The sequence below is a fragment of the Sander vitreus genome, chromosome 2 (genome assembly GCF_031162955.1).
Source record: "Sander vitreus isolate 19-12246 chromosome 2, sanVit1, whole genome shotgun sequence".
NCBI classification, from domain to species: domain Eukaryota; kingdom Metazoa; phylum Chordata; class Actinopteri; order Perciformes; family Percidae; genus Sander; species Sander vitreus.
The window spans coordinates 15644526-15671526 of NC_135856.1; the positions used below are offsets into that span (position 1 = coordinate 15644526).

At 40.7% G+C, this 27001-nt stretch overlaps 1 protein-coding gene across 1 annotated transcript in view; it reads right to left on the bottom strand.

The window, feature by feature from the left end:
- Window positions 1–1452: 1452 nt before the first annotated feature.
- Window positions 1453–27001, bottom strand: part of evi5l (ecotropic viral integration site 5 like) — a 40257-nt gene continuing 14708 nt past the window's right edge. Inside the window, exons 3-19 of the mRNA XM_078280008.1 lie at window positions 23807–23996; window positions 22158–22382; window positions 20227–20301; window positions 19836–19961; window positions 19539–19682; window positions 19334–19423; window positions 18308–18405; window positions 17928–17988; window positions 17739–17792; window positions 15023–15163; window positions 12877–12993; window positions 11867–12007; window positions 11575–11751; window positions 10646–10792; window positions 10061–10156; window positions 9864–9959; window positions 1453–6512 (exon numbers count right to left, since the gene is read on the bottom strand). Coding sequence (XP_078136134.1) covers window positions 6195–6512; window positions 9864–9959; window positions 10061–10156; window positions 10646–10792; window positions 11575–11751; window positions 11867–12007; window positions 12877–12993; window positions 15023–15163; window positions 17739–17792; window positions 17928–17988; window positions 18308–18405; window positions 19334–19423; window positions 19539–19682; window positions 19836–19961; window positions 20227–20301; window positions 22158–22382; window positions 23807–23996 — 2296 coding nt within the window. The 3' untranslated portion in view covers window positions 1453–6194. The remainder of the gene's footprint in view (window positions 6513–9863; window positions 9960–10060; window positions 10157–10645; window positions 10793–11574; window positions 11752–11866; window positions 12008–12876; window positions 12994–15022; window positions 15164–17738; window positions 17793–17927; window positions 17989–18307; window positions 18406–19333; window positions 19424–19538; window positions 19683–19835; window positions 19962–20226; window positions 20302–22157; window positions 22383–23806; window positions 23997–27001) is intronic.

Consider the following 27001-nt stretch of genomic DNA (forward strand, 5'->3'; position numbering starts at 1 on the left):
TCACTAAATTTGTATGTAAAGGCCTTAGACCTCAATTCTTAGAAACTACTAGCAATTATCTGTAAACAGGAAGCCACTGTGCCATTACCGCTGACAAAAATAACTGAGCAGAGACACATTGGTATACTAATGAAGTAATTTCTTTACCACAAAATAGAATGGATGGGAGGAATCTGTAAAGTCAGTAGTGTAGGGAGTAGATGAGTTAAAATGCTAGTGCTGCATTAAGAAATTGTGCTGTAAAAAAAAAAAAAAGTGTGAGGTGAGGAGACCGGCTGGTGCTCTGGTTTAAATGCATTGGTCCCATGTCGCTGCGTACCCTCCAAGGTCTGCAGCCCTGGGGACAGAAAGCAAAGCGCACCAAGCAGAAGGGCCGTCCCACTACATAAAAACTAGTTTGTGTGGGGCAACCTGTTTTAACCCTCTGAAGACGAAAGACGCACCTGCGATGTTTGACAAAACTCCTACTCAAAAAGCAATTTTACAAAATTTCATTTCAGAGATTGATTTACTATTTTAATTATATATAACCTAAGACTTTTGTAAATTAATTTCAAGCGCCGAAACTATTCGTACAACACGTCAGAAGTTAAGGTTTGTTTTCAAAAGAGATTTGAGGAATTTCAAAAAGCCAACATTAAGGTGTGTCTAGTTAATACAGAGCTGCCCTACACTTTCTGAATGTTACAGTGACAAGCCTATACTATGAATAACATCATTAATCCAGTCATTTTGCCCCTGCATGAACAACACAGGCCTAATGGACGACAATGCTCCAGCTCATCGAGGTCGCATCATTAGGGAACGGCTGCTGGAGCCTGGGGTACCTCAAATGGAGTGGCCCTCACTTTCTCCAGACCTGAATCCTATAGAAAAGCTATGGGATCAGCTGAGTCACCGTGTTGAGGCCCGCAACTCTGTACCCCAGAACCTCAATGACCTGAGGGCTGCCCTTCAAGAAGAGTGGGATGCCATGCCTCAGCAGACAATAACTCGACTTGTGGACATCATGAGACGTTGTTGTCAAGCTGTAATTGATGCTCAAGGGCACATGACAAGTTATTGAGACATTGACATTTTTTGTTGTGGTATATCCACCACTGTTGTTGGCTTTTGTTTCAATTCATTTTTTGAGGAGGAAATCACCATTGCATGCTTCTACTTAAATGCCTTACTTTCATGATATAATACCACTGTAGCTTGAACTTCCATTTTCCATAAATTTCACCCTAAAGCCAGATATCCTTAACTTTTTGTGAGTAGTGTATGTGAAAATGCCCATAGACCTAAGAGGGTTTTAATGTAGGGATACGTAAATCTCGACTTAGTAGAAGACTTACATTAACAAAGCTAAATTACACTAAACTACTGTCATAACTAACATTTGAGTAAATATAACCCCCCAGTAATAAACAACAACAACAACCCAATCAGACCTTTGCAAAGGTGCAATGTCAAAGTTTATTTTGTATCATTCATAGGATACAGAACACTGAAATGTATTTTTTTTTTTCCCCATCATACTGGAATTTATATAATCTGTACTGTCATTTAATATATTTGATAACAACATCAGTTGAATTGCAAGACAGAAAGAGAGAGGGTGGGCAAGGTTCCTGGGTATGATGCTGTGGATATCCAACAGCCGTCACATACAGTACATACATCTGAGAAATCCTACACCAGACTAACCTGGATGAACACTGTCTGTGAGGAAAAACCCATCTGTGACACACTGTATTGCACTGCATTGTCTAATTCCCCATTTTAAATCAGGGAAAAGGTGTGTGGATGTTCCAGTTTCAAGATGATAAATCTGGAGCAACACAGTGTGATCGTATTTCAGTCCACACAAAATTCACTTTATATTACATGGCTGTTTAATGAAGGGCTGTACTGACTGACTTGTTGGATCAAACCACCACTGAACATACATAAAATGGTTTAGCATAGTGTGTAAATCTACCTACCATTATGGCACATTCTGTTTAATCATTATCGTATGATGTAATGCTGTTAGCATGAGAAACCAAAGAACTTATGGTAATTATAAAAATAATATTAAGGATGAGAGCTAGTACCATATTCAAAAGTAATTTACAAACATATCAAAATGTTTCATCACAGTAGATAGTTGTATTTAGACGGTGGTGAGAACAGAGCACCATCACTGAACAGCAGTGTATAGATGTGTTATAATGTGTTGAAGGACACTGAGCAATAGGGTTCATTTTGGATGAAAGCCAATTCCCACAATTAGTTTATGCATTTAGATTTGACTAAAATCTAAACTGAAATATTAAAGTTATAGTCCTTAAGATTTCAGTTGTGGTGGGCAACACCCTTGGTTAGCGGTAGGAATGGCAAAAGCATTTTAATAATACGGCTCCCCGAGATCAGTTTGAAACACGCTTTGAGTGGTTACTCTGTCAGAAATGCAACAGACACACTTGTCCATATGTTTACAGTGCAGCCAACCAAATTATGGGCTGAGAGGATTTACTGCTTGACAACGTTTTGATAATGAAGACTAAAAGGTCAAGTTATGCTTGAAAAGAAGTAGTAAAATGTGTTGTCTGATCACATCGGAAGGCAAGTGTTTATAGCTGCTTCGAATAACCCCTCTTGAAAATCCTGCCGTCATAAAGACGGGGAGACGCGATATTTAATGTGTGTACAAATCAAAAGTAACCGAAATAGTTGTCAAGAATGAATTTCAAAAACGGCTTACTTTTCTCACCACTGCACAGCTGGCCAATCACAGCATGAAGTCGATGTGAATGTTGGGGCTCGTCAGTTTTGGACAGTTACAGAAATTGTCGGACACAACCTCACCCCTGGTCCGACGTCGGGGCACTGCAGTGGGAAGGGGTTTCCAAAGCTAGATGACCACCCTTTAAGCAATTATGACAGAGTATACTGGCACCTTATAGAAGACAGTAAACAATGTTTTTCGACTCATGATCCAATGTTGCCTTTTGCATTACTGTACATGAAAAGCATGCACACACCAGTTTATGTCTTCTGCATCATGTCCAGTACATGAATTTATCTTTTCCTGGAAATCCTTTGAATCCCACAAGGGAAAGACGGGCACCACCAGTAACAATGAAAACTACTATATAGAAAGGCAATTACAGAATGTAAATGCTTTGAATAGGTAAATATGATAAAAAGGAATGAGGTTTGATAGACTGATCTCAAGGATTATAGCTTCAAGTGAAAAATTCAGCCAGTTATGATCCAAAGTAAAAAGGCCCTAAATTTCATGCTCAACCGAGCCGATGCCAGTCTGTATATACTAAGAACTAGAAAAAAACTCAACTAAAACCATTTGTACAATGCTCATTTGGTCTGATGATATCCAAACACTGATTTCAGTGTAGAGATTTCAGTTGCTACACCCAGCAATGACCACTAAAAGACTGTTACTTACAACAGTATGGTGGGCAAACCAACATCCTCTTTAGCTTTTTGATGGCCATTACTGGAAGATCTAATTTCCTTATTTCTTAGAAAACGACAATGATTCTCTCCTTTACCAGTCCTTCATTTGTATTGCACATAAAAGTGGGCCTTTAGAGAAAATCCTTCAACATCAGTCCGAAGAACCATGGAGCACAATACAAAGTCAGGATGGATAATCTTGGAGCAAAGTACTTAGATAATGTCACAGTCACTCTGAAGATGTGAATAAAATAATAAATGATCCTACCATGAATCCATTCGCCCCCACCATCTCTCACTGCTTAATGAATGAGCAGAGACTTCCTCTTTCCCTGTAGTGCAAAAAGCAGACCACTGCTTTACATATGGCACCCTGTTTGATAAAACTATACACACTCACCATCTTCAGTAAGACACTTGACTGACAGTGATACAGCTTTAAATCCTATCCATATACTTTTGTTCCTGTTACACTGTATTTTTCATATCTCTCCGTTAATTTTACACCCTCTACACAGAATATATTGTTTGATATGTAAAATATTTCCCACCCACACTCTCTCTGTTGGCATCCTTATGATATGAACTATTCCCTCCACTTTCATTGGCCCACATGCTGCTGTTTTAGCTGTCAAAAAGTGATATATGCACATGACCTGGTGATTCCAGATCAGCACTGTTACCTGGATCTCTTTTGACTTGTACGGGACACTGATAATTAAAGGAACCGTTTGATGTTTGGGAGAGGACTGACACCACTCTCATGTCTGTTTGTTAAATATGAAGCTACAGCCAGGAGATGGTTATCTTAGCTTAGGATAAAGACAGGAAACCGCTAGCCTTGCTCTGTCCAAAAGTTAAACCTCTAACTAATAACATGTATGTTGTTTGTTTAAAGTGACTAAACAACAATGTCACTTTTGAAAGGGGAAATAACTAATTAGGGCTAACCTTTGCTCAATTCAATACTCTCAGGGTTTTTACTAGCTGCTACAGCCTCACTTGCTCCGGTATGACTGGTTGCTTATAATGCTAAGCTAACGCTAGCAAAACTTAGGTAGATATTATTGCATTGTATTTGTAGTTGTAACTGGCATTACGGAGTCAGTTCACTGACTTTATGAACCTCTTCTACTTGTGCTAATGTTCCTTTAGCGTTTACAATGATACATGTACCACCCGTGGCCACAATTCAGTTACTTAGTCCCGTCCAAAAACTGTAAAAACAAGTTTACTTGCTGGACTTTTTCTTGACTGTGCACAGGAAGTCACTATGCCCAGCTAAGCTAAGCTAACTATCTCCTCCTGTCTGTGGATCCTATTTGACAGATAGGAGATCAGTGTCAATCTTCTTATCTAACTCTAAGCATGAAAGCAAATAAATGTCCTAAAATGTCAAATTGTTCCTTTAACTCACACAAAAACAATGATCATGCTTGGTTTTAAAAGAAAACCAAATTGTTCCCATCACTGCTAAATGTAAAATGAAGCTCCAGGGAGGAATCAAGTTAAACAGTTTTCAGATTTGATCAGTCTGCACAGTAGTTGTCAACCTAATCTATGGCAGTAAACAGGAGGTTGCATGTTAACCCCACAAAGATAACAAAAAAAAGAACAGAAAGAACAAAATGGAAGAAGTAAATCCAAAATCATAGCAGCACATTTTCCGTCTCTGAAACACTCCGTGTCACAGTAAACCTGTAACAGACGACTAGTTGGCACAAAGGACGGTGTAGAAGGCTTGGCCTCTGTCGGTATCTCTATACTCCTATAGTTTCATATAGATATATAAAAAATAAAACAAATATCAAAATAAATTATAACATAAATAATTAAAAAACAAAAGATTTGGCAACGTCGAGTTTCTTCCTTCCTTGTCCTGTGGGTTATGGTGAATGTGTTTTGACATGAGCTGTTGTATTAACTCGCTTGGCTTTTTGTCATCTACAAGCCACAGACAACACACATTTACTGTAGTATGTTAAAGTGTTAATGATTCCACCAATTGAATGCCATCTTGTGATATCCCTACAGTTTGACAGGTACATATTCCTACACTGCACCTCTCCTTCTCACTCATTTTCTTTTTAACACTGAGAGGTAAATGGATGGCTGATAGGTTTTTTGTGCGTGTCTTTCTATTGAGAGCATAAAAAGGGAAAAGAGAGGATAAAGATGTATTTAACTCTGAACCAATCATGAAGGAGAGTCATTTAAGGGTAGACAGAGCATACAGTGTGTCAAGTGTCTATCACTCAGTTTATAGGGAGAGGGGAGAGTTATTTTCTGTCTACCCATGTTTCACTCCACGTCAGTCACAGGTTCAGGCCCAGTGGTCGATCTCGAGCAGCGAGAGGCAACACTAGTCTTGCTTGTCCAGTTTCAGTCCATTTTGTTTGTGTGTGTCATGTTTGTGTTCAGATGGTTTCTGGCGCAGTTACACATGGGAACAAGGAGAGAGGCTTTACATGACCTCTTTGACAGGGAACACAGGATCGGACAGTGTTGGGAACAAGGTGATGGAGACACTAACAGGAGCGGAGACACAACGGGAAGTGATGATCACAAGAGGTCCAATCAATGCCACTATGTCTGCATCAAGTTAAAGGTAAACACTGGAAAAGCCGAGGTGGCGCACTGAATTGGATAATACAGCTCCAGTTTACAGTAGCAGTCCCGTCCCGTAGAGCACCAGCGTCTCTTTAGCTCAAAGAAATCCAATGAAACCGTCACACCCCCTCCAGGTCTCAGTTATCCAGCGCCTCGGCGCACACCATGCTGCTGTACAGCTGCTGTGGGTCCGGATGTGTCAGAACCCGCTCCTCTGCCTCGCTGTCCGTGCTGCCCTCGCTGTCGAGGCGGGAAGATGGGTGACATGGGCCGGAAAGGCTGGGGTAAAGGGCGTTGGGAGGCAGCGGGCTGGGGAGGAGGTCCTCGTCTGAGCTCAGATAGTCTCCCTCGGCGGAGGCGGGGCTGGCCAGACACAGATCCTGGTAGTTGGTACATCCGCCTCCACTGCTGACTCTGGAGCTGGCGGCCGCCTTCTGCCCTCGCAACTGCCTGATCTGAATACAGAGAAGGTGGTTTTACTTTTGTTGGCCCTACAGTTTTGTCTATACATCGGTGATCCCGAGAAAAGACCAACAATGGGTTAGTTACCCCGTCTGTGGCACTTAAGCCATTCATTCCTACTGAAGATGTAAATGTTTCAAAATTAAAAAGGTGTGCCTTTTTCCTTTAACAGCTGGGCACTGTAGTTTTTAGCAAATGTTAATTAAACATGAACATGTCATCAGGTGCAACAGTGTGGCTCATTGATGTGTTTTTAATAGCCTTTGGACAACAATGGAGCTCTATGGCAGAGGGCAATAACAGCCTTTTTATTATCAATATATAAATACATAGTAAAATTGCACTCACAATCAAGAGTGTAAACCAATTGGATATCAATAAGGGAGAAAATGTGAAGGCATATTAAAAATATATTTATGGATTAATCTGATGGTTTTATATCATTTTAGTTTACTTCAGATTGTCGATCATTAAGTTAACAAGAATTTGTTGAGGGAAAACCTACAAAGTGATAAACTTTAAGTGAAGTAGCATTCATATTTCCAGCAAAACATCTGCCCCATCTGTAAGGATGACAATGCTATACAGTACAGTATATGTACAGTATTAGATGAAGTGTTTTTAATCTTAAATGTACACCCCTTCTCCAAGATCTATGTTGTTTTGAAAGTCAACAAAAGTTCTCAGCTGAGTTTCTAAACATCATAAGTGAAATGTAAGAATTTTATATATAATAGTATATACTTACATAATAATAGACCAAGGTTTAATACGTCTATACATTGTGTTTAATTTGTTAGGTGAGCCTTTGCAAAAGCATGAAATGGTGCTGGGAATCTTTTTTAACAGGTTGTTGGGTGTGAGAAAAAAAAGCCCACTGATCTGAATCTTGCTTACCATTTGAGGTTGTGCAAATAGAGCAGTAGGGTCTTTGCAGCTAAATCTGAGTACAAGAGGTCTCTCACCTGTCTCGCCTGTCATGTAGTGAGAACTAGATTTTAAAATTGTACAAATGAAAAAGTAAAAAAAAAAAAGGATGCATTTGCACCTTTTCACTCAATCGCTGTAGTCCAGCTTTCAGATTACTGTGGTTGTTCTGCCTGACAGAAGAGCTACTGCCACAGTTTATCTACACATGCCGGCTTTTTCCGTGTTAACCTTGCATGTACCACAGTGACTCATGACAAATCTCAGAGGTTTTTGTTTCCCCCTCATCATACACTCAGGCTAGCTGTAGGGCAGGGGGAGGGGGACGACGACCAGTGGTTAACCAATGGAAATGTTTTGACTGTGTCTGACTGCTCTTCAAGCTACAGCAAAATAAAGAACATAAGTCATTTTCTATCAGTTTGCTTCTGCAATACAAACAGGTTAAATAATATAAACATGTGCTGTCTTTGCAAAACTGCTAAATTCATGTCAAGCTGAATCATCATGAATAACATGTATCAATGTGTGTAAAATCATCTGCATTACGTAGAACCTGTCATCATGTATCATCACTGTTAATATGACTCAATCATAAGATGATCGCTTTGAGGACTACACTGAGATTTTTCTAAATGGTTCACTCCTTCCACATCTGTACTCACGCAAGTTTCGGTCTCATTTATAAAACCACTGCTTTGATAAAAAAAGGTGGGGGGAGTAGAAGAAAAGATAGGAGCAGTAAAGGGCAGGGCAGTCTCATCACACCCCCTCATTTCAAAGTTTAAACACTTCCCTCCTAGTCACGCACTGAGACTCTCTGAATGAACAAACCCACGTGTGTTGGGTGAAAACTTTGAGTCTCCAAAACCGGGTGGGAAAGGCATTCATAAACCCAAGAGGTCACTGAAAAAAACCCGACAGCGACAGAGTGAATGAACAACTGTGTAGAAAAAGTTGCACTGCTTTGAAAAAAAACAAAACTTTCTGAATATCACACACTTATTCTTTTGAAACGGAGTCATCTTTAGGAATTAACGTTCACGGTGAACCCAATGATGAGAATACAGTTGTTGGGGAAAGAGCAGTGGTCTACTTTTACAAGTAAGACATTAACACAACTGAGTGAGTGCACGTGGGTGGAAGTGGTATCGGTTGTGAGGCTGCATGTATTACAAGATTCGTCTGTGGAGGTTTGCAAGGCTGCATAGATTATGAAAGATCAATAACTGCTCTGAGCAAACAAGAAACATTATAACTACATTTTAAAATCATCTATCACTGGGTCAGATTTCACATGAATCTGCCAATGCTTTGTGGCACAAACACCTGGTTCCAGTTGTCTGAATCTCTGCAAGCTGAAAGATAGAAGATAGGATTATACAGGTCTAGTGTCTAGTGCCTTTTAACGGCTGTTTCTGCTGGTTGGAAAAACATTTGACCAATCAGAGGTAGGTGGGATTTAGAATGGGGATGTCATATTCCTACATAGCTAGCTAGCTACCTAGCCACAGTGACAGATTGACGCTGATGTAGAAGTCGTTTGTCGATTTATGGATATATCATCCCTAACGTCGACATCTTTCTTAGATCAATGTACTGACACAGCTTCCATGTTGACTGAATAGAAGGCAAAACAAAACAACCACCCTTCCCAACAAGAAAACAGCTGGCTGCAACGAAGGATTCATTATTTTCTCGATTAATCATTTGGCCTAAAACATATCAGAAAATTGTGAAACATTGCCATCACAGGTTCCCAGAGCCCAATGTCATGTCTTCAAATTGCTTGTTTTGTGTTCCATATTAAATTAAACAGCTGAAGAGAGACAGGAAATGGGGAGAGGGGGAGAGAGAGAGAGAGAGAGAGAGAGAGAGAGAGAGAGAGAGAGAGATGATACGCAGCAAAGGGCCTCGGGTCGGATTTGAACCCGGGCCGCTGGCAATGACTGAGCCTACATGGGGCGCGCACTCTACCAGGTCAGCTAGAGGGCGCCCCGGAATATAACATTTTTGAATAAAACTGTTAAATCGATTATAAAAATTGTTGCTGCAACTTATTAATATTATTTCAAAGTATTATTTCAACTCTAGGGGGAACAGTGAGAGGCTGATGGAAAACACACTGCTGATGTTCATTTTTGTCTTCAGTGAAGAAAACAAAAGTGCACAGTAATACCAGAAAGGGACACTGCAAGTGTCATTACCGCTTCCTGTGTTGCAGCAGTAAAGATGACGCCACAAAGTGTCGTTACCATAGTATCATTCGTTTTTAATACGAGTATCAGAGTTCATGTGAAATGCTACATGTGGCACAGGTTTATTGTGTTATGTCTTATGAAATGAAATCCACTAAACAGTGCCGTTTGTGTGTGTGTGTGTGTGTGTGTGTGTGTGTGTGTGTGTGTGTGTCCAACCTCGTTCTTGAGCTCAGTGATTTGATCCCGGAGCTCGTTAATGTACTGTCTGGAGTCTGAGTGATTCAACTGGCCCTGGATCAGACCTTCCTCCTTCTGAAAAACACATTTTACATACTGAAGGTTAAAGTCACAGCTTCTTTATTGTTACAATATTGTACACACACACACACACACACACACACACACACACACACCTGTATCTCGAGATCAGCAATCTTCTGCCTGAGTTCAGCCATGGCAGCCATGCTGTCTGCTTCCCTCAGTCTCACCGCCATCACCTCCTCTTTACTCTACATGTATGAGAGGAGAGAGAAGATTTCTTGCTTAAGCTTAGCTGAACTGGATGGGGATGACAACGATATACTGGATTTCAGTGATGGATATTGATGATGCATCATGAACTGTCTCACTCCCTCCATCTAGGTCCTGCTCTGTCCTCCTCCACCTGAGACTAACTTCTCATTCATCTTTCTGGAAACATTTTCTTTTTCTGTTCTACAAAATCTATTTGGTCCTCACTTTTTATTTCCCTCCTCCATTGTTTCCTGCCTCTTAATATGCTTTTCATCTCGGTTTTGTCTTCATTCCTTCATTAAAATTCCTTCCTCCTGTTTTTTTCGCCATCCAGTTATGAGCGTCTCATTACTGTATGTAAATAGCTTTTATGTTTCATTAAGCTGGACCAGGAAAATGTTGCTCTCCACATCAATCAGCCTTCCTCCCTGTTACTTCTCTCCTCCTGCTAACTCCTTTTCCATTTCTCTCCTCTCCATCCAGACCTTGCAGTCGGACTCGGCCTGCTTCCTTTTCATCTCGTTGAGCTGGGCCTGGAGAGCTTTGTTCTGATTAGCCAGCATCTGGAGCCGGTCCTGTAGGGCGGAGCGTTCCTGGTCGTTGCGACCAATCAGCTTGCTGTGGATCTGGTTCTAGAGTGAAGGAAGTCAAATGGGAGAGGGTGTGGAGAGCTCTAACAAATTATTATTTTCATCATGGTTGGTTTTGTTCCTGATTAATCAATGAATCATTTAGTCTGTGAAATGTAAGAAAATAGTAAAATATGCCCTGTAAAGTATTCAATTTACAGTGATATAGTGAAGCTGGAACCAGCAAATGCTGTTAAAAGACTTACAATCAACTTGATATCAAACTTGGTGTTTATTACTTTCAAGATTTTACCATCACTGTTCCTATAAAATGCTTGAAACAACAGGGTTTATATATGCAGGTATAACAGGTGCACAGTTACACTCAGGAACCTTACCATTAGGGCCTTGGGAGCGGCAGGTTTAATGCCACTCCAGATGAGGACAGACTTTGTTTATTATGTGAGCCAGTTGTCCTGTTTATGAGGACATAAGGGATGTACTTTTTACAAAAATGACCTCCATTTATGATGATTTTTACTGGCTGGTTGATTATGAAAAAATCTGAGGTGTGCTTCAAGAAAGGAACCTTTTTTGTAGCAGATTTTATTTGCCAAGCTTTGGAGAGAAGACATACCTTTTTTTAGGAACAAGCTGTAAAATAACCTATAATTCTGTGGATTGTAATAAAATGTTGGAAAATTGCAACTGAAATGTTGGTGTCTTAGAAACTCATGAGGGTTGGGCACTTTGTGTGCATGACACCGAAATAAAGAAGAAATCATCAATCATATATCCTATCTATGACTGACTGAGTGACTGACTGTGTGGACAGTACGTCTAACCTGGCTCTCCAGCTGCAGGGCTTTGAGTTTGACCTCTCGGAGCTCAGCCTGAGCCTGGGCCTCCCTCAGTCTGACCGTCATCAGTTTGTCCTGCAGCTCGTTCATGGCGTTCTTCTTCGGGGATTCTTTCCAGTGGCCGCCCCCACCACCTGTGCTGCTGCCACGGGACATATGATGCTGCAGAAACACAGAGTAGCCCAAGTGTAACTGCCCTGCTGCTGCACAGACGGGGCACAGGAACATACACACACAAGAAGTTTATATTGAAACAGCAGCAGTTTGTCTATGTTACCTGCCAGCGCTGGTTGAGCTCAGTGACAGTGTCCTGCATCTCTCTGAATGAGCGCAGCGTCTCCAGCTCCCTCAGCTTCATCTGCTTCACCTCCTCCTGCATAGCTGCCATGTTGTTCTCGTCAGGCAGGCAAGTGCTTCTCTGGATAATAAACATGTACATTTTACAGTTTAAAAAAAGACTAACAAACTAGTCTACAGCCATGCCAACGGCGCTGTGGGGCTGACTTGGGCACAACGACGCTAAACGCTAACTGATGTTAAGCAGGTATAAAACTTGCCAAAAATGACCATGTTTCATCATCTTAGGGTAGCGTGTTAGCATGCTAATATTAATAATTAGCACTAAACACAAAGTACAGCTGAGGCTGATGGGATTGGTATTTACTTTACAGATATTTGGTCATAAACAAAATTAAACATTTTAACTGGTGATGTCAAGGATGAAATGTTAAGGGGTCAACAAAGTTATTACAATTCATCCTGAGGGGGACATCAATGTCTTGAACAAATTTCATGGCAATCCATCCAATAGTCGTCGAAAAATTTCACTCAAAAACTACAAATGTCAACTGGTTGATGGCACTAGAGGTGAATCACCAAAGTCAGTAGGCTTCACTCTCTGGGAACAGTTAATGTCTGAATAGACATTAGTTGTTGAGAATTTTCAGTCTGCACCAAAGTGGTGTACCGACCAACTGACAAACTGACAGACAGGAAAATTGTAAAAGCAAACACTGCCGTAGGAATAGTTGCTTTTTCTAGCTTTCATTCTTATGTTACAGCAACATCATCATCAAGAAGAAGCAGTGTTGTGTCTTAACACCTTATAAGTAACACCGAAAGCTTGAAATGTCAAACAGGCCATGGCTTTGTTTTGAATAACTTTAACACTTTAACAGCTTAGTTCACAGTGAGACAATCTTTAACACACGCCCACGCCTGCTGTCCCTGCTCATCTTTCACACCCAGTTCTCTCTCACACAGAGAAATGTGGGTCTGTTAGCTCACCTTCTCCAGGTCCAGGACCTTGTCTTGCATTTCTTTCAGCGCTCCCAGCAGTTCGGCCTCGCGCAGCCTCGACTCCTCTAGCTGGGTCTGCAGATTGCTCACAAACTGCTCTGTGTACTGAAACAAACATCCCTGGCGTTACACAAGAATATCGTATAACAGGGCAGTGTGGCTTAATGTCAACTTTGATAATTTGTTTCTCAGCTGTCTTGAGATTGTGTTGCTATACAGATATTTACTCACTACTGGGAATATTAGTTGAACTAACCTTGTTTGGGCCTCATACTAAATTGAAATCCTTCAAAAGGTTTTGTGTTATTGTCATATTGCAGATGATGGAGTCATGACTAGGAGTTTAGCTTTTTACCACAGTGTGTCAAATGATGTGAATTACACCACAAGCTGGTGCTATATCTCTTTCTGTTTCTTTTGACTTTTCTGCTGAAATCTGGAAATCTGCAGCAATACATTTGATTCCTTGGCTGCAGCCACAAAAGCAAGCAAGAGTTATTGCGTTGTCATTTCTGTCAGAAAAAAATCAACAGCATCAATAATGACATGCCACTTTAACCCCTGATCGGGATCACCTGCAGCTTGTCTGCATGCGGAAACTAAATAGAATAGAACTGTCAACTGTTTTATTTCTGTTCTGTGACAGGTGTTCCCAGTACTTGATAAATGTCTGTATTGTAACCAAACTTCAAAATAGCTGATCAACAAAATGAAGTTGGTATTAAGCAGCACCTCTGCCCCACTGACTCAGAGTGATGTCAGCAAATAGAAAGAAAGCTACTGTACATTTTCAAGTTACCACATCAAAGTGAAACTACAAATGTAGGGGTGTAATAGCAGCAGAAAATAAGAGAGGGCTGAGTGGAAAAATATTTCCCTACGAGGCAAATTACAAAAGCTTGAAATTGGGCAAGTACATAGCGTGCGTAAGAGTCTCGATTTGTCATTTTGTGCTTTTCAGTGTTGGTTATCAAAGAGGACTAGGAGTATCTGGAGGTGTGTGAACTCTCGTGGGTGATGGGTGCCGGCAATCTGAGCTGGAATAAAGTCACCCGTCATAGTGACATCATTTAGACTGCTCAAGATCCCATGTTTAAAAACCTAAATAATAAATCAATGCCTTGTAAAGTACGATTAGCTTGATTCATGTTTTGCTTGCTCCTCCTCCTGTGTGAATGTGCGTATTATTGAAAAGAAAAAAGCACGATGTATTATTTTTGTCACGCATGATATTTTCACAGAAGAGGTGCTGACGTGAGTGTGTGAGTTTGAACTGGAAATCATTTATAAAGGCCGCTGGTCCAGACCAGAAGGGTTTGTTTTTGTCTAGGTTAGCAAAGTGGTAGTTGAACAAATGGGACAGCCATTTTGAAACTCTTTTGTATTCCTAACATGTTCATTACAAACAGCTGCTAGTGTACTTATACTGTAGTGTACTATAAAAATAATGTGCTCTTCACATATTAGAAAATATGTGGTCTTATGTTCCCAATTAATTTGTCCTCCAACAGCACCATATACAGGCAGAGAAGATTGCTCAGTCTCCTGGGAATATAAACATGTTTCATAATCCAGTGATGGAGAAAGTTTTTAGTATTGTAGTACAGTAACAGTACTACAATGTAAAAATACACTATTACAAGTAATATTTGCAAAATGTAGTATCCAAATTTAAAGTACTCAACGCATAGAAATTGAGTGTGACACTATTTAATATTAACATATTAGATTACTATTGCTGACATATTCATATACGAGTACTATATTACTGTTGTAGTTGGTCGAGGTGGAGCGATTAACTACATAATATACTGTTGATAGTTTAACTTATAACATCAGATTTTATACATTTCTTATATGTTTTGAATGCAAAATCTTAGTTTGTAAAGCAAATGAATAACTCTAGCTGTCAAATAAATGAAGTGGAGTAAAAAGTGCAATATTTCCCTCTGAAATGCTCATACTAGATGTCAGGGGGGTCAAGCTTTGATGCAATCTGTATACTAGTATACCATACTAGTAAGGGTGTGACGAGACACCCAGCTTACGAGACGAGACACGACATTGGGTTCACAGATCGAGACGGGATTTTAACACTATTTTACAGAAAACTCGATTGTGGGTTGGTGATTACCTTCTGTTGCTGCAGCTCTTTGATGGTGTCCTGCGCTTTCTCGAGGCTCTCGCTGGCTGTGCTGCACTGCTGCCTCACCACCGCCAGCTCCCGTTTGATCACATAGTTCTCCTCTGCTTCCTGCGCCCTCGTCACCTGACCCTGGAACAACAGGCCAGAGGGTCAAGATCAGCTGTGGAGTTTAAACTTTAAAATGCAGGCTGTATATCAATGTAGGGAAAACGGTCATTCTGGGCATCTAGGGTATGCAACATTCTTATGCTTAAGGGAAACTTTACTGCATGGTAGATTGCAGATTTGTTTTTGTCTTAAAGGAATAGTTTGGAATTTTGGGAAATACACCTATTCACTTTATTGCAGAAGGCTTGCTGAGAAGATAGATACCACTCTCAAACCTGTCCTTAAAATACAAAAGGTACAGCCAGCAATGGGTTAGCTTAGATTAGCATAAAGACTGGAAACAGCTAGCTTGGCTCTGTTTGAAGGTAAAAAAGAAAAAGAAAAGAATCTGCCTATCAACAGCTCTAACGCGTACTAATAAACATGTTACATCTATCAAAAAAAAATTCATTTTTACACTTACACTACAAATTAAACAAACACAATGTAATGTGTTAATTAATGAGCTTTAGAGGTGCTGGTATGTGGATTTTGTTACCTTTGGACAGAGTCAGGCTAGCTATGTCTCCTCGTTTACAGTCTTTATGCTAAGCTAAGCTAACCATCTCCTGGTGCTTTATTTTAGGCATTTTAGGCCTTTGTTGATAGGACAGCTTAGACATGAAAGGGGAGAGAGAGGGCGAATGACATGCAGCAAAGGGCCACAGGTCGGAATTGAACCCACTGCAAGGACTGAACCTCTGTACCTGGGGCGCATGATCTACTAGGAGAGCTACCAAGGCGCGGTAGCTTCATATTTAGCGTACAGACATGAGAGTCTTCTTTTCTAACTCTCTCCAAGAAAGCTTATGCACATTACCCAGAATGTCTAACTATGAAGGATATTTAATTAACATCTTGGTAAGGTGTATTTATAATGAAAATAGTAATGGCAGTTATAACTATAAACTTTTACATGCCACATGCAGGGATTGTACGACCTTATTAGAGCATCATGAATAAACAGTACATGCATTTAGGGATTACAGGACGGTCTTATGGACTGAACACATATTCAACAATATTCTTTCATGCACTTTTGGCTGGTTATTATTGAGAGGGAGAGAAGCAGTGCAAGAGAGCAGAAGGAGGAGGAAGAGGGAGGTGCGAAGAGGGCAGAGGACAGCGAGGTCAGTGGGAAAGTGGTTCACGGTACTGTACCTGTATCAGTCTGTCTGCCAGAGCGGCACTCTCCTACAATGCAGCGAAGGAGAGGAACAAGAGGGTGAAAAAAAAAAAGAGATGAAGAGAAAGTGGGACACAAGGGAGGAAAAACCACAACAGAACCCAAAAGGAAATTCAAGGAAATCAAGAAACGGGATCACAGGTTGAGGAATCAATCATAGAGAAGTGTGAAAGACGCAGCAGTGAGATCACTCAGAAAAAAGTGTTTACAGAAAGTAGAGAAGATTAAAAACCAGAGAGTGCTGGAGCAAAGGGGGAAAAAACTATGAGCTCACAAATTTAAACCCAAAGTGAAATCTCCTTACAGTGTTTAAAGGTGCCTTATTATATAGCATTTTCAGGTTCAAACTTGTGTTATGTGTTTGTACTAGAACATACTTTAATACTTTTACACTTTTTGATACTGCCCATGGCTGCTGTTCCTGCATTCACACTGTCTGAGACGCTCTGTTGCAGCGCCTGTCTCTTTAAACCCCCTCTGGAAAAAGCCCAGTCTGCTCGGATTGACCAACATGTTTCTGCATCTCCGAGTCTCCTGGAATCTCCACTGTGTTGTTTCACTCGTTGCAGCTGGAGACTGACTGCAACGGAGTATATAGCAGGACTTTGTACTGTGAAGTATCCCCAATAAAGGCTTCTTAACCAAATACTACACAGTCGGACATGTCCCAACAGTAATGTGACCCAAAATTAGGGAGAAATTACCAACACTGGCCACCAAGATTACAGCTATCTGCCGTTAGCATGCAGCTACTTAATAGTTAGCAGCAGGCTGACGGTAAATTGTAATGTAATGGAGCAGCAATTTCTACCATCAGAAATCGCAGATAAAAGCTTCTGAATCAAATACGACCCAATCTGACATGTTTCTTCAGTAATGCAACCTGAAATTGGGGAGAATTTAACAACATTGGCAGTCAAGATTACAGTTTTCCCTGGCATTAGCATGTAGCTACATACGACAATGTTAACACCACAGTAGCTTAAAAAACAAAACAGTAGTTCCTGCATGGAGCAGATGACCAATCATAGAAGGCCAGCTAAGTGTTACGTGTCACCGAGCCGAGAGTAGAAAAAACTGTTGAAACCGGAGCGTTCAAAACAGTTGGAAATCTGAATGTTTTAGCTCACGGGGATTTCCCTGAAATACGTTTACCTCATTATTTGGCCACGTTTAACATGAAAATCAGACATTATAACATTATAGATATGACAGAAAATATGGAAAAGCATAATATTAATGACACCTTTAACTAGATCTGATCAAAACGTGAAGAGTCTTGCGCCGAGCTATCAAGCTGTTTCTCGTCAATAATGCTGCACAAACCTTTTTAGGCATTTAGATAAGTTGGAGTCAAACCCCATTTCTTACCTTCTCCAGCGTCTCAATCCTCTGCTTTAGCAGCCTGTTTTCTGTGCGTAACCTCTGAACAAAGAGAAAGGGGGTTGAGGTACAAAAGTTACATTGCCTATTAATTTCTTAATCATAGTAAAAGTGCTAATTGGAATATCCGCATCACAAACAAATAGATAAAATACAAACACAGCTGAGCAGACACACCTTGATCTCAATTTGTTCCTCCATTTCTTTGTTCTTGATTGCAGTATATTCTTTCTCAAGTCTGATAAAAAAATAAACAAAAACATAGGATTATGCAATGTTATCTCAACATTGCAATGTTTTTTAAAGAATGATGGTGGCTTTGGTTTGTTGATTGGTGGTCCATTTCAATAATAAGTGCTTAAAAATCAAAAAGCAAAAGAAGATAGAACAGGAAAGTGCGTCTTCCCCAGTTAACACTTAAAACAAAACAATCACACATGAAACACAGGATGTGAGTGTCCTTCAGAGCAACAACCTCAGCATTAGCAAGACAGAAATACAAATCCTACTGCCCGTCCAATCTTACTAGTCGTTAGTTGAGTAATGAGCACTCTTACTTCTTCATCCTCTTGGGGTTGTATTTGACCTGGTAGGCCCTGAGGATCAGCTTGTCTGGGCAGCTGTCAAACTGGTGGGGGATCACTTTCTGGAAATGCTGGCAGAGCCGGAAGGAATCAGACACAAGATTAGAGCTTAAGACAGACAATGATGCTCATTCATATTTAATGCAGAGGCAGGCAGACACATTTTAGAGTAGTGAAGAAGAGCGGCTGAGGCCCTGCGTTGGACTTGTGACGAACCATCAGCTGCTACATTTTTGGAACTACGATGGTTCAGATATACTAAGATTCACAGACAATAAGGTTTATATATTAATATATTTTACTTTCATCAACTATGATGACACTTAATAATTTCGGTAATTTTTCAATCAAAATTTGCTGCTTGTCTTTGTTACATATGACAATAAAGTGTCTAGCGAGCTTGGACTTTGGGTCAACTGAAACAAGAGTCAACTGAAACTTGGGCTTTGGTAAATTATAATGGCCGTTTTTCACTATTTTCTGAGATTTTATGGACAAACTGGATGCAATTAATCAAGTGAATATTCACCAGATTAATCAATGATGAAAATAATTATATGTAGTTGCAGCCCTAATTTATACTACCCTATTACCCTAAAAGCAAGAGCGGAAAAAAGAAATAAATGGACTGCTGACAGGTACAACCTTTGATTTCTTTTCTTAGATTTTGTCTCTAATTAGAGATCAGGTACAATAAACAAAAATCAATATAATTCACCTGTTTGGTGGGTTTTTACAAAGGACAAACACATTTTTATTTTTAACACAGTAAGCCAGTGTTTCATCTCACATAAAACACTGATATACAAGCATGTTATACCATCATCCAATGTGTCCTGCTTTCTGTTTTAAGTGTGACGCCTCTTTTTTTAAATCAGAGCACATCTGTAGTTCAGGAAGCTTGCGTGCAAAAGGGGAAAGCGGAGCCTTTGACTTGCAGCTAAATCTGTACATGAAACACATTTATGCAGCAGGTGGCATAAAGCTACAGCTGCTTACCTGTGACATGCCTTCCATGTCCAGCTGAATGAGGTCAGTCTGGTTGTACTGCAGGATGGCCAGGCCCACACGGAAGATAATCTCTAGGCCCTACGGACAGGTCATATATTTTGTTATGTGTGCTCAGTAAGCTGAAACAGATTAGTAAACTGAATATATGCAGTCAAACACATCAAATACATCTTCAGAAACAAATTTTTCCTACCTCATACATGAAAATATCGAAGATGCGTGTGGCGACAGGCAAAGGGAGGAAGGTGAGGAAAAGAGTGAGGAACCAGGACGAAGCATACATGGATGTGTGGAAACTCTGGGATCGAAAATGGACGTTCAGCTCTGGAAGTTGCTCCTGAAGTCAAAAAAGAGCATGACCCTAAGTCTCAAAGGACATATAAAAAGAAAGTGATGCACTGAAGATATAAATGAATAATTTGCTGCCCCTTTGTGGATGAGTGTTACACTGCAAGCCCCATGTTTATTAATAGACTTGCTTCCTCTTCACCTGTAGCAGATACTCAAACTGGTAGATGCAGAGGCCCAGCTCGGCCATGCTGGGTTTGAACAGCTCCCTCAGACGGTACTCCTGCATCAGACGCACAAAAACACAAAACGCCTCTTCCTCTGGCATCTGGAAGAAGGGGTAAGTAAAGTTATCTTATTTGGTATAAATTAGCTTATTAAACGCTTATGTTAAACAGTTTATTATAAATAACCTCTAGAGACAACTTAATAGCCTTGCAATTTTTTCAAAATCCTGCTACATAATTGACCGTTTTGTAGTAGTCAGAGAAATCTAGTGGGACCGATTACAATAAACCTCAGACATACTACACGGAGCCTTCAGGCAAAATATTCTCATTTTGGATCATTTACATGAAATATTTGATCATTACCTGCATAAGCAGCAGACCAACGATGAATGCACTGCCTTGGCAGTAGCCCACCTCTCGATCCACCAGAGAGTAAGCCTGAAAACACACACACACACACACACATTATGTTTTGTATTTATAGAAAGCAGCACAGATGACATCTGTAATCCAAACATTCAGACTGTGATCAACTGGATCAAAAAGTCACCAGAGGTCCCTTCATTTCCTAGCCTGGGAAAACCCTGATGAACTTCCGGCAAATTTTTAGATTTGCTCTGCAAGTTCGTCTGGCCAAGAGCCCATTCAAGCCCATTCAGGAACCAATCGCAACCGTTGAGGTGGGCTTTACACGAGGATAGCGCAGTGACGGCAAGCAGCTTTTTGTTTACATTCAACATGACGGCCACCGAAGTGCAGCAGCCCGTTGATGCCGCTGTCGCTGTTACGTCACCTGAGAAGGGTCTGGTGTCAACCAGGCTATTCATTTCCTGCACAGCTGAGCTACCAGGAAACTTGACTGATGTGTAGTCAACAAGCTTGTTTCCATGACTGCGAACAAGAAATCTCCATATTGTATTGTTTCCCTACAGTGTTTGTCTCACGAACAAAATTACACTAGGAAGGTAACATTCAGCCTGGCAAGTGCAAAATGGGGAAGTTAATTACAGCAATTTAAATCCTTCCAGTTCAATGCATCTTTTTCCAAATGACTGCAGTAAGAAATGGCACTCCGATTTGATTTGATAGTAATTGCTGCCTGTCAGTAACACTTGCCTGTCATGCTGAAACAAATAATGTTGACTAACAATCGTTTAAGTCAAATTTACAACATATGCTGGTTGCAGTTTCTCAAATGTTGTAATTAATTCCAACAACTCTTAGTTTGTTTTTATCTGGTTTTGCATTGTCACTAACTCTCCTGTCATTTCAGATCTTGGCTCCTCGTCAGGCCTGGCTAGCAGCTCATGACCCTCACCTGGTTTCCCCTCCTTACCTTATATTTGCCTGATCTGCCAGTTCTGACCCTGTTTGCCTGTTTTTTGGACCTTGGGTTCAGCCTTCCCCTCTTTGGATTTGTAAGCCTGTGACTGATCTCCCGATTTTGACCCTGCCTTCCTTACAAACTCTGACTGTCTCATCTTTGTGCTTTTGGGTTCTGCCAGTACCAGTGAACATTACAAATGTGAAGATTTGCTGCTTTTTCTCTGTTTATATCAGTGTAAATTAAACATCTTTAGGTTTTTTGACTGTTGGTCGGAAAAAACAAGCATCACCTTGGGCTCTGTAAACTTGTAACGGGCATTTTTTCCAAATTATTGAAGAAACATGCCAGTGGAGTTTAGCACAATGGATAAATGTATTTATGAGTCCCACTTTGTACTGTGCAGCCGTGTGAAAATGTGGGCAGAGCAATACACATTATTTACCTTGACGCACAGAGAAAATAAGAGTGAAAAATAAGACAACAAGTTGGCAAACAAGGATGTAAAATGTTTTAAAGTTTGTCAGGCCTCAAGGATACACACAATGCATTTAGGTGAGTAACACTGAAAATAAACATAACTCTACAGAGCACCTTTTATTAAAAGGAAAATGATTGTTACATGCAGCTCTAGTTGCTTAGTAGCATCGCATAAAGATATTGATGGGGCATTATCGTTGCCTTTATTAGACAGAACACAGTTGAGAGTTGACAGGAAATTAAATAATAACAAAGGTCCATGTCTAGGACACCCGATTGTTAACATGTTCTCTTTATGTCCAGAAACAGAGGAGCAGAACAATACCTGATTTGGTCCTACGTAAACAATATCTGAGTCACTTAATGTGAATGCATGCCAAATGAGTTCATAAATGACTATCATTTAAAACACTGTACCCACACACACATAAATGTGAAAACAAAATAATCTCCTTTTCATAGATGCTATCAGGACTGCTGCAGTGCTCACCTTCATGACATTGAAGAGGACTTCCTGCCCCAGGCTGTCCTGGCCTTTGAAGAACTCATGCTCAGGGTAGGTGCGGGCAATGTCTCTGCGGATGAGTTTCTCGCAGGGAGACGACATCTTTAGCAGCTCAGAGTACTGGTTCTTCACTGGCATGTCAGTGGCGTTGCCTAGTAGCTGCCAGACGATGGCCCGGAAATGATGAGGGATGCCTTTCCTGATCAACTCCTGTAGGAAAGAGATAAAGAGATAGAAAGAGAGAAAGAGAAAGAGAGAGAGACATTTAAGAGGATTAATACCTTGCTGCTTTATGTGGTGAGGGATGCAATTTTAAGCATATCTGAGCATCTCTTGAAGAGCAAAGAAGAGGAATCAATGATGTGACAATGAATACATATATTTACAAGGGTAATTTATTGTCATGTTGTAATTACAGCCGCTCGTTACATTATGATGTATCACTCTTCACAATAATTCTTCACCTACTCGTGTTTTTCCCAAGCCAATCATTAAAGCCAAACTATGTACAGTTTGCAGCTAGAGTGCGGATTGGGCCGCATTTTTCTGTCCGAGCCCAGCCCACGTCCGACAGAGAAGTAACCGAACCCGGCAGGCATTAAGATATTTATGTCCGAGCTCAACCTGAGCCCGACACAGTTGTAATCTTGTTTTTTTCCCCTCATACTAATGACACATACGTTTGTTTGTGTGGAAAGCCCGCTTTTAATAAGCAACTGTAGGAAGGCATTCGGAAATGTCAACAGATGAGCGCATCAGCGCACATGTGACAAGCGCACGTTAACACAGGCGCGCACCTACATAATAAGCTTTTTTAAATTTAAAACGTTCAATGCCTTATCGCACTGATGTGACTGAGCCCGACCCGAACCAGAACATCATTTCTAAAATATCTGTCCGAACCCGGCCTGGCCCGTCGGGTACAGTTGGGTCCCGACGGGCTCGGTTCGGGTATGCATCCTCTATTTGCAGCCAGCCGGTGTCATTTTGCTTGGTTTGTCTGCTCTCCCATTTTACCCTGACTCATTTAGCTGTCCCTTCCCTCATCCATCTTCTCTTCCCCTGGGTTTCCTTTTTTTGTCACAGAGGACACATAAAGACACAAAGAGGAAAGGAGGGGAGAAAGAGGATGAAGAGAGAGAGGCGTATTGGTGGGTGCAACTTAAAGGCATTAGCGTATATGGTGTAAGTATTATATTATAAAATATTATATGAACACAAGCAATCATGAAGGTTTTCTTCCCAAACTCTGTTCAGTTGTAGATGAACATCAGCAAAAATAAACCCCGGGCTCTCAGACAACACCGAGCTACATGTTTCTGACACACACATATGCACATGGCTAAAGGCACACTGTGACCTTATAAAAAAGAAACCGACGGATATAAAAGGCCAACCAGACTCTGCATAAAAGGTGCAATAGCTCAGGGATTTACAGGCCCGTTTTTCTGTTTTTTTGTTCCATTAAACTTCCTGTGAAACCTGAACAGCAAGATGTAAAAATAAAGTGAGGAGGCTGCTAATCTTCTTATTGACGTTCTCATTTTTAATTATATTCAATGACTCATATTTTAGAAAATGCTGCCTGTGACAACATAATCTTTAATTTTCCATCTCCGGTGCCTGATCCCCACCTTCAGGAGTTTGTCCTTTTTGCGTCTCCACTCTTCCCACTCGTTGACGATGCGGCCCCACAGGATCCAGGTATCCTCCTCTAGGTGTGACAGGTTGGATGAGGCCGAGGAGCTGGACACCAGCGAGGAGCCGCTGTTGCGCCGTGAACCGCTCATCGACCGCATGGACTTAGAATCAGCCTCCAGCAACCTGCATGAAGAGACAGTTTATGAGAACAGGAGGGCACATGACTACACACAGCGTGTTTGTCTTGTACAAACTGGTAGAGACACTGGAGAGGAACAGAGAAGCTGAGATGAGCATTAGGAGTCACGGAAGACAGATACAACACTGAGGCAGACATGTGACATTACGAGGATCAGTACAGCTTGTGCAAAACCTTGCAGAGGCACCAGAAGCATCACGGCTTGTTACCTTTAACTACAGAATCAGAGGCTGACCCATGAGGATATTACACACACAGCTGGCTGGGGGGGTGGGGGGGTGAGCAGTTGGCCTTTAACTCAGCTTCCAGTGAGTCAAAGCAATAAGAGCACCACTTTATCTTTATTAGAGATGCACCGATTGACCGGCTGGTGACCGGAATAGGCTGATTTTTACGTGATCGGCCATAACCGGCGGTCAGTCTGACATATGCCGATTTTATGCCGGTCAAATGCTGTAAATAAATAACATTGTAAAGGCTACCATACACAATGCATAGGAATTATATATAGGCTAGCAAATAACAATAAACCCACTATTAATTACATTATCTTAATGCAGTGTAACTACTGTAAATAATGCACATAAAATACAAACGTGAGCAAGGGCGTTCAACAATCGGCATTATATCGAATCAACAGCCACGTGCAACCTAGCTAGCAGGTGACGAACACAAACAACGAAATCCCCAGCTAACAATGAACTGACAACATAAGTTATACGACTTACAGTTCTCAAGGACGCACGCACACACGCAATTTTTTCCTTTCTCTCACTTCACCGCCGGGTGGCGCGCATACCCGCTCGCTGGAAATGTAAAATGTTCTATTAAAGAAAAGATAGAAAATGAATATTTGTGTGTGCTATAAAGTGGTTAGAAAAAATTAAATCGGAATCGCCTAAAATCGGTATCGGCAGGTCAAACTCAATGAAAAATCGGAATCGGCCTAGAAAATTATAATGGGTGCATCTCTAATCTTTATATCTTTCAACCTATCAACCTTTTAAATTAACATGCTGCCTTTATCGGCATAGAAATCCTGGAGTTGGATGTTGAGGAAGCATAAACAATATAAACAAAAAGGTACTGTAAATACAAGGATAGTCTGGCTTTTTTTGACATCCCAGTTGAGAAGTTAATTTAAAATATTGTAGAAAATAGTCCATATCTCATGTGCAGTAATACTTCTAAATACAGTACAATAAGTCCATATTGTAAACAAGGATGCTGGAGTATCTGTGGGTCACCTGAGATTGGGCCACATGTTCAACAGTCAGTTTGTCACTTCCTATATGAGCATGTAAATTGTCAGTTTGTATATTATTAGACACATATTCAGACACTGCTCCTTACAATCAAAGTCAAATCAACTATTTTAGCCGAGGAGTTTTTCGACTTTCAGGTCAAGCCAAGTCAGAAAGTCCCCATGAAGCCGCAGCCAGCAGAAAGTCACTGCTCCCGGGCAAGAAATAGTCTAGCACATAGCCCCTTGTAAAATTTACTTTTAACTTGTTTTTATACCTGGGTTTTTGTACGGATTAAAACAAACACAATAAAATAAGTTAATTAATAAGCTTCAGGAGGTGCTGGTAGGCAGATTTTGTTACCTTTGGACAGAGCCAGGTTTATCCGTTTCCCCGTTTCCAGTCTTTAATGGCGTTTTTCCATTACATGGTACCTGCTTGACTCACCTCGACTCTACTCGCCTCACTGTGCATCCGTTTTCCATTGCAGATTTTAGTACCGCCTCAGCGTGGCTGGTCGTCATAGCGGCGCCGCAGTAAACTGCCGTGACCTAACGCGACACACACACAGAACGTCGAAGGTGTGTTGTTGTTGCCACAGCCAGAAGACACATTTTTCGCTTGGAACCTCAACTGAGGTGGTACTAAAAAAAGTACCTATTAGCAGGTACCAGGTACTTTTTTTCGTAATGGAAAACCGAAAAAGGCGATTAGAGTCGAGGCGAGTCGAGCAGGTACCACGTAATGGAAAAGCGCCATAAGATAAGATAATCTAACCGGCTGCTGGCGGTAGCTTCATATGTCACGTACAGACATTAGAATGGTATCGATCTGCTCATCTAACTCTCGGCAAGAAAGCATACAAGTGTATTTTCCAAAATGTAATTTTCTTTAAAGGTTTTGTATTTCTTTATCCTTGTGTTCCTTGGAGTCTGGGGCAGCAGAAAGCAGAGGTGATGTGATGAAAGAGACCGGTCTTTACCCAGAGGGTGTTAGGCATTAGTACCACTTTGATCCTGAATGTCTGATTCTTTTAAGTCACTTGACTCCTATGTCCTTTACTTTGACTACTCTGCTGAAATTTGTGACGGCTAGAGGAAGAATTGTACAGCATGTGCTATTCTTTTTCATTTGAACGTGATTTACTGTCTTTTGAGGCCCTGGTGGAGTCTAAGCAAAGCCAAAAGTCTAAGCGAAACTAAATGAAATTTTCTGCAGTGATACAAACATTTAAACAGACATTTCCCCCCGAGAATCTGGTGCGCTTCGTTGTGTGGGATTAAACCTTACCTAACACAGGGATTAAACCTTACCCCAAGTTTAGTCCCTTTCTAAAACATTACTGTGAAACCAGATAATTACATACAATCAGATCCTGACTGGTTAAATAATGAACTTCCTGAAAGAACATACACTAGCATCCAGGGTACATGTGTGATATCATTACATGGATATTGCAATGATATGATGGGTTACATTTCACTGGAATTGTACCTCGTATGATTTCATGTGACAATTAAAATTGATTGAAAAATGATTGACATATACTGTCTGACAAACAATGGATGCAATGGGATTGTTACTCTCAGGAAAGTGATTAAAGTTCACTTTAAACACTTTTTTTTGTTCTTCTTTTTTTTTTTTTTAGGGACCACAGCTCCTAAAATCCCTGTGTAATGAACTGTCTATGTATTTGTCTGTGTTTATTATTCTTAAATGTAAATGTTACAAAAATAAAAGTTATA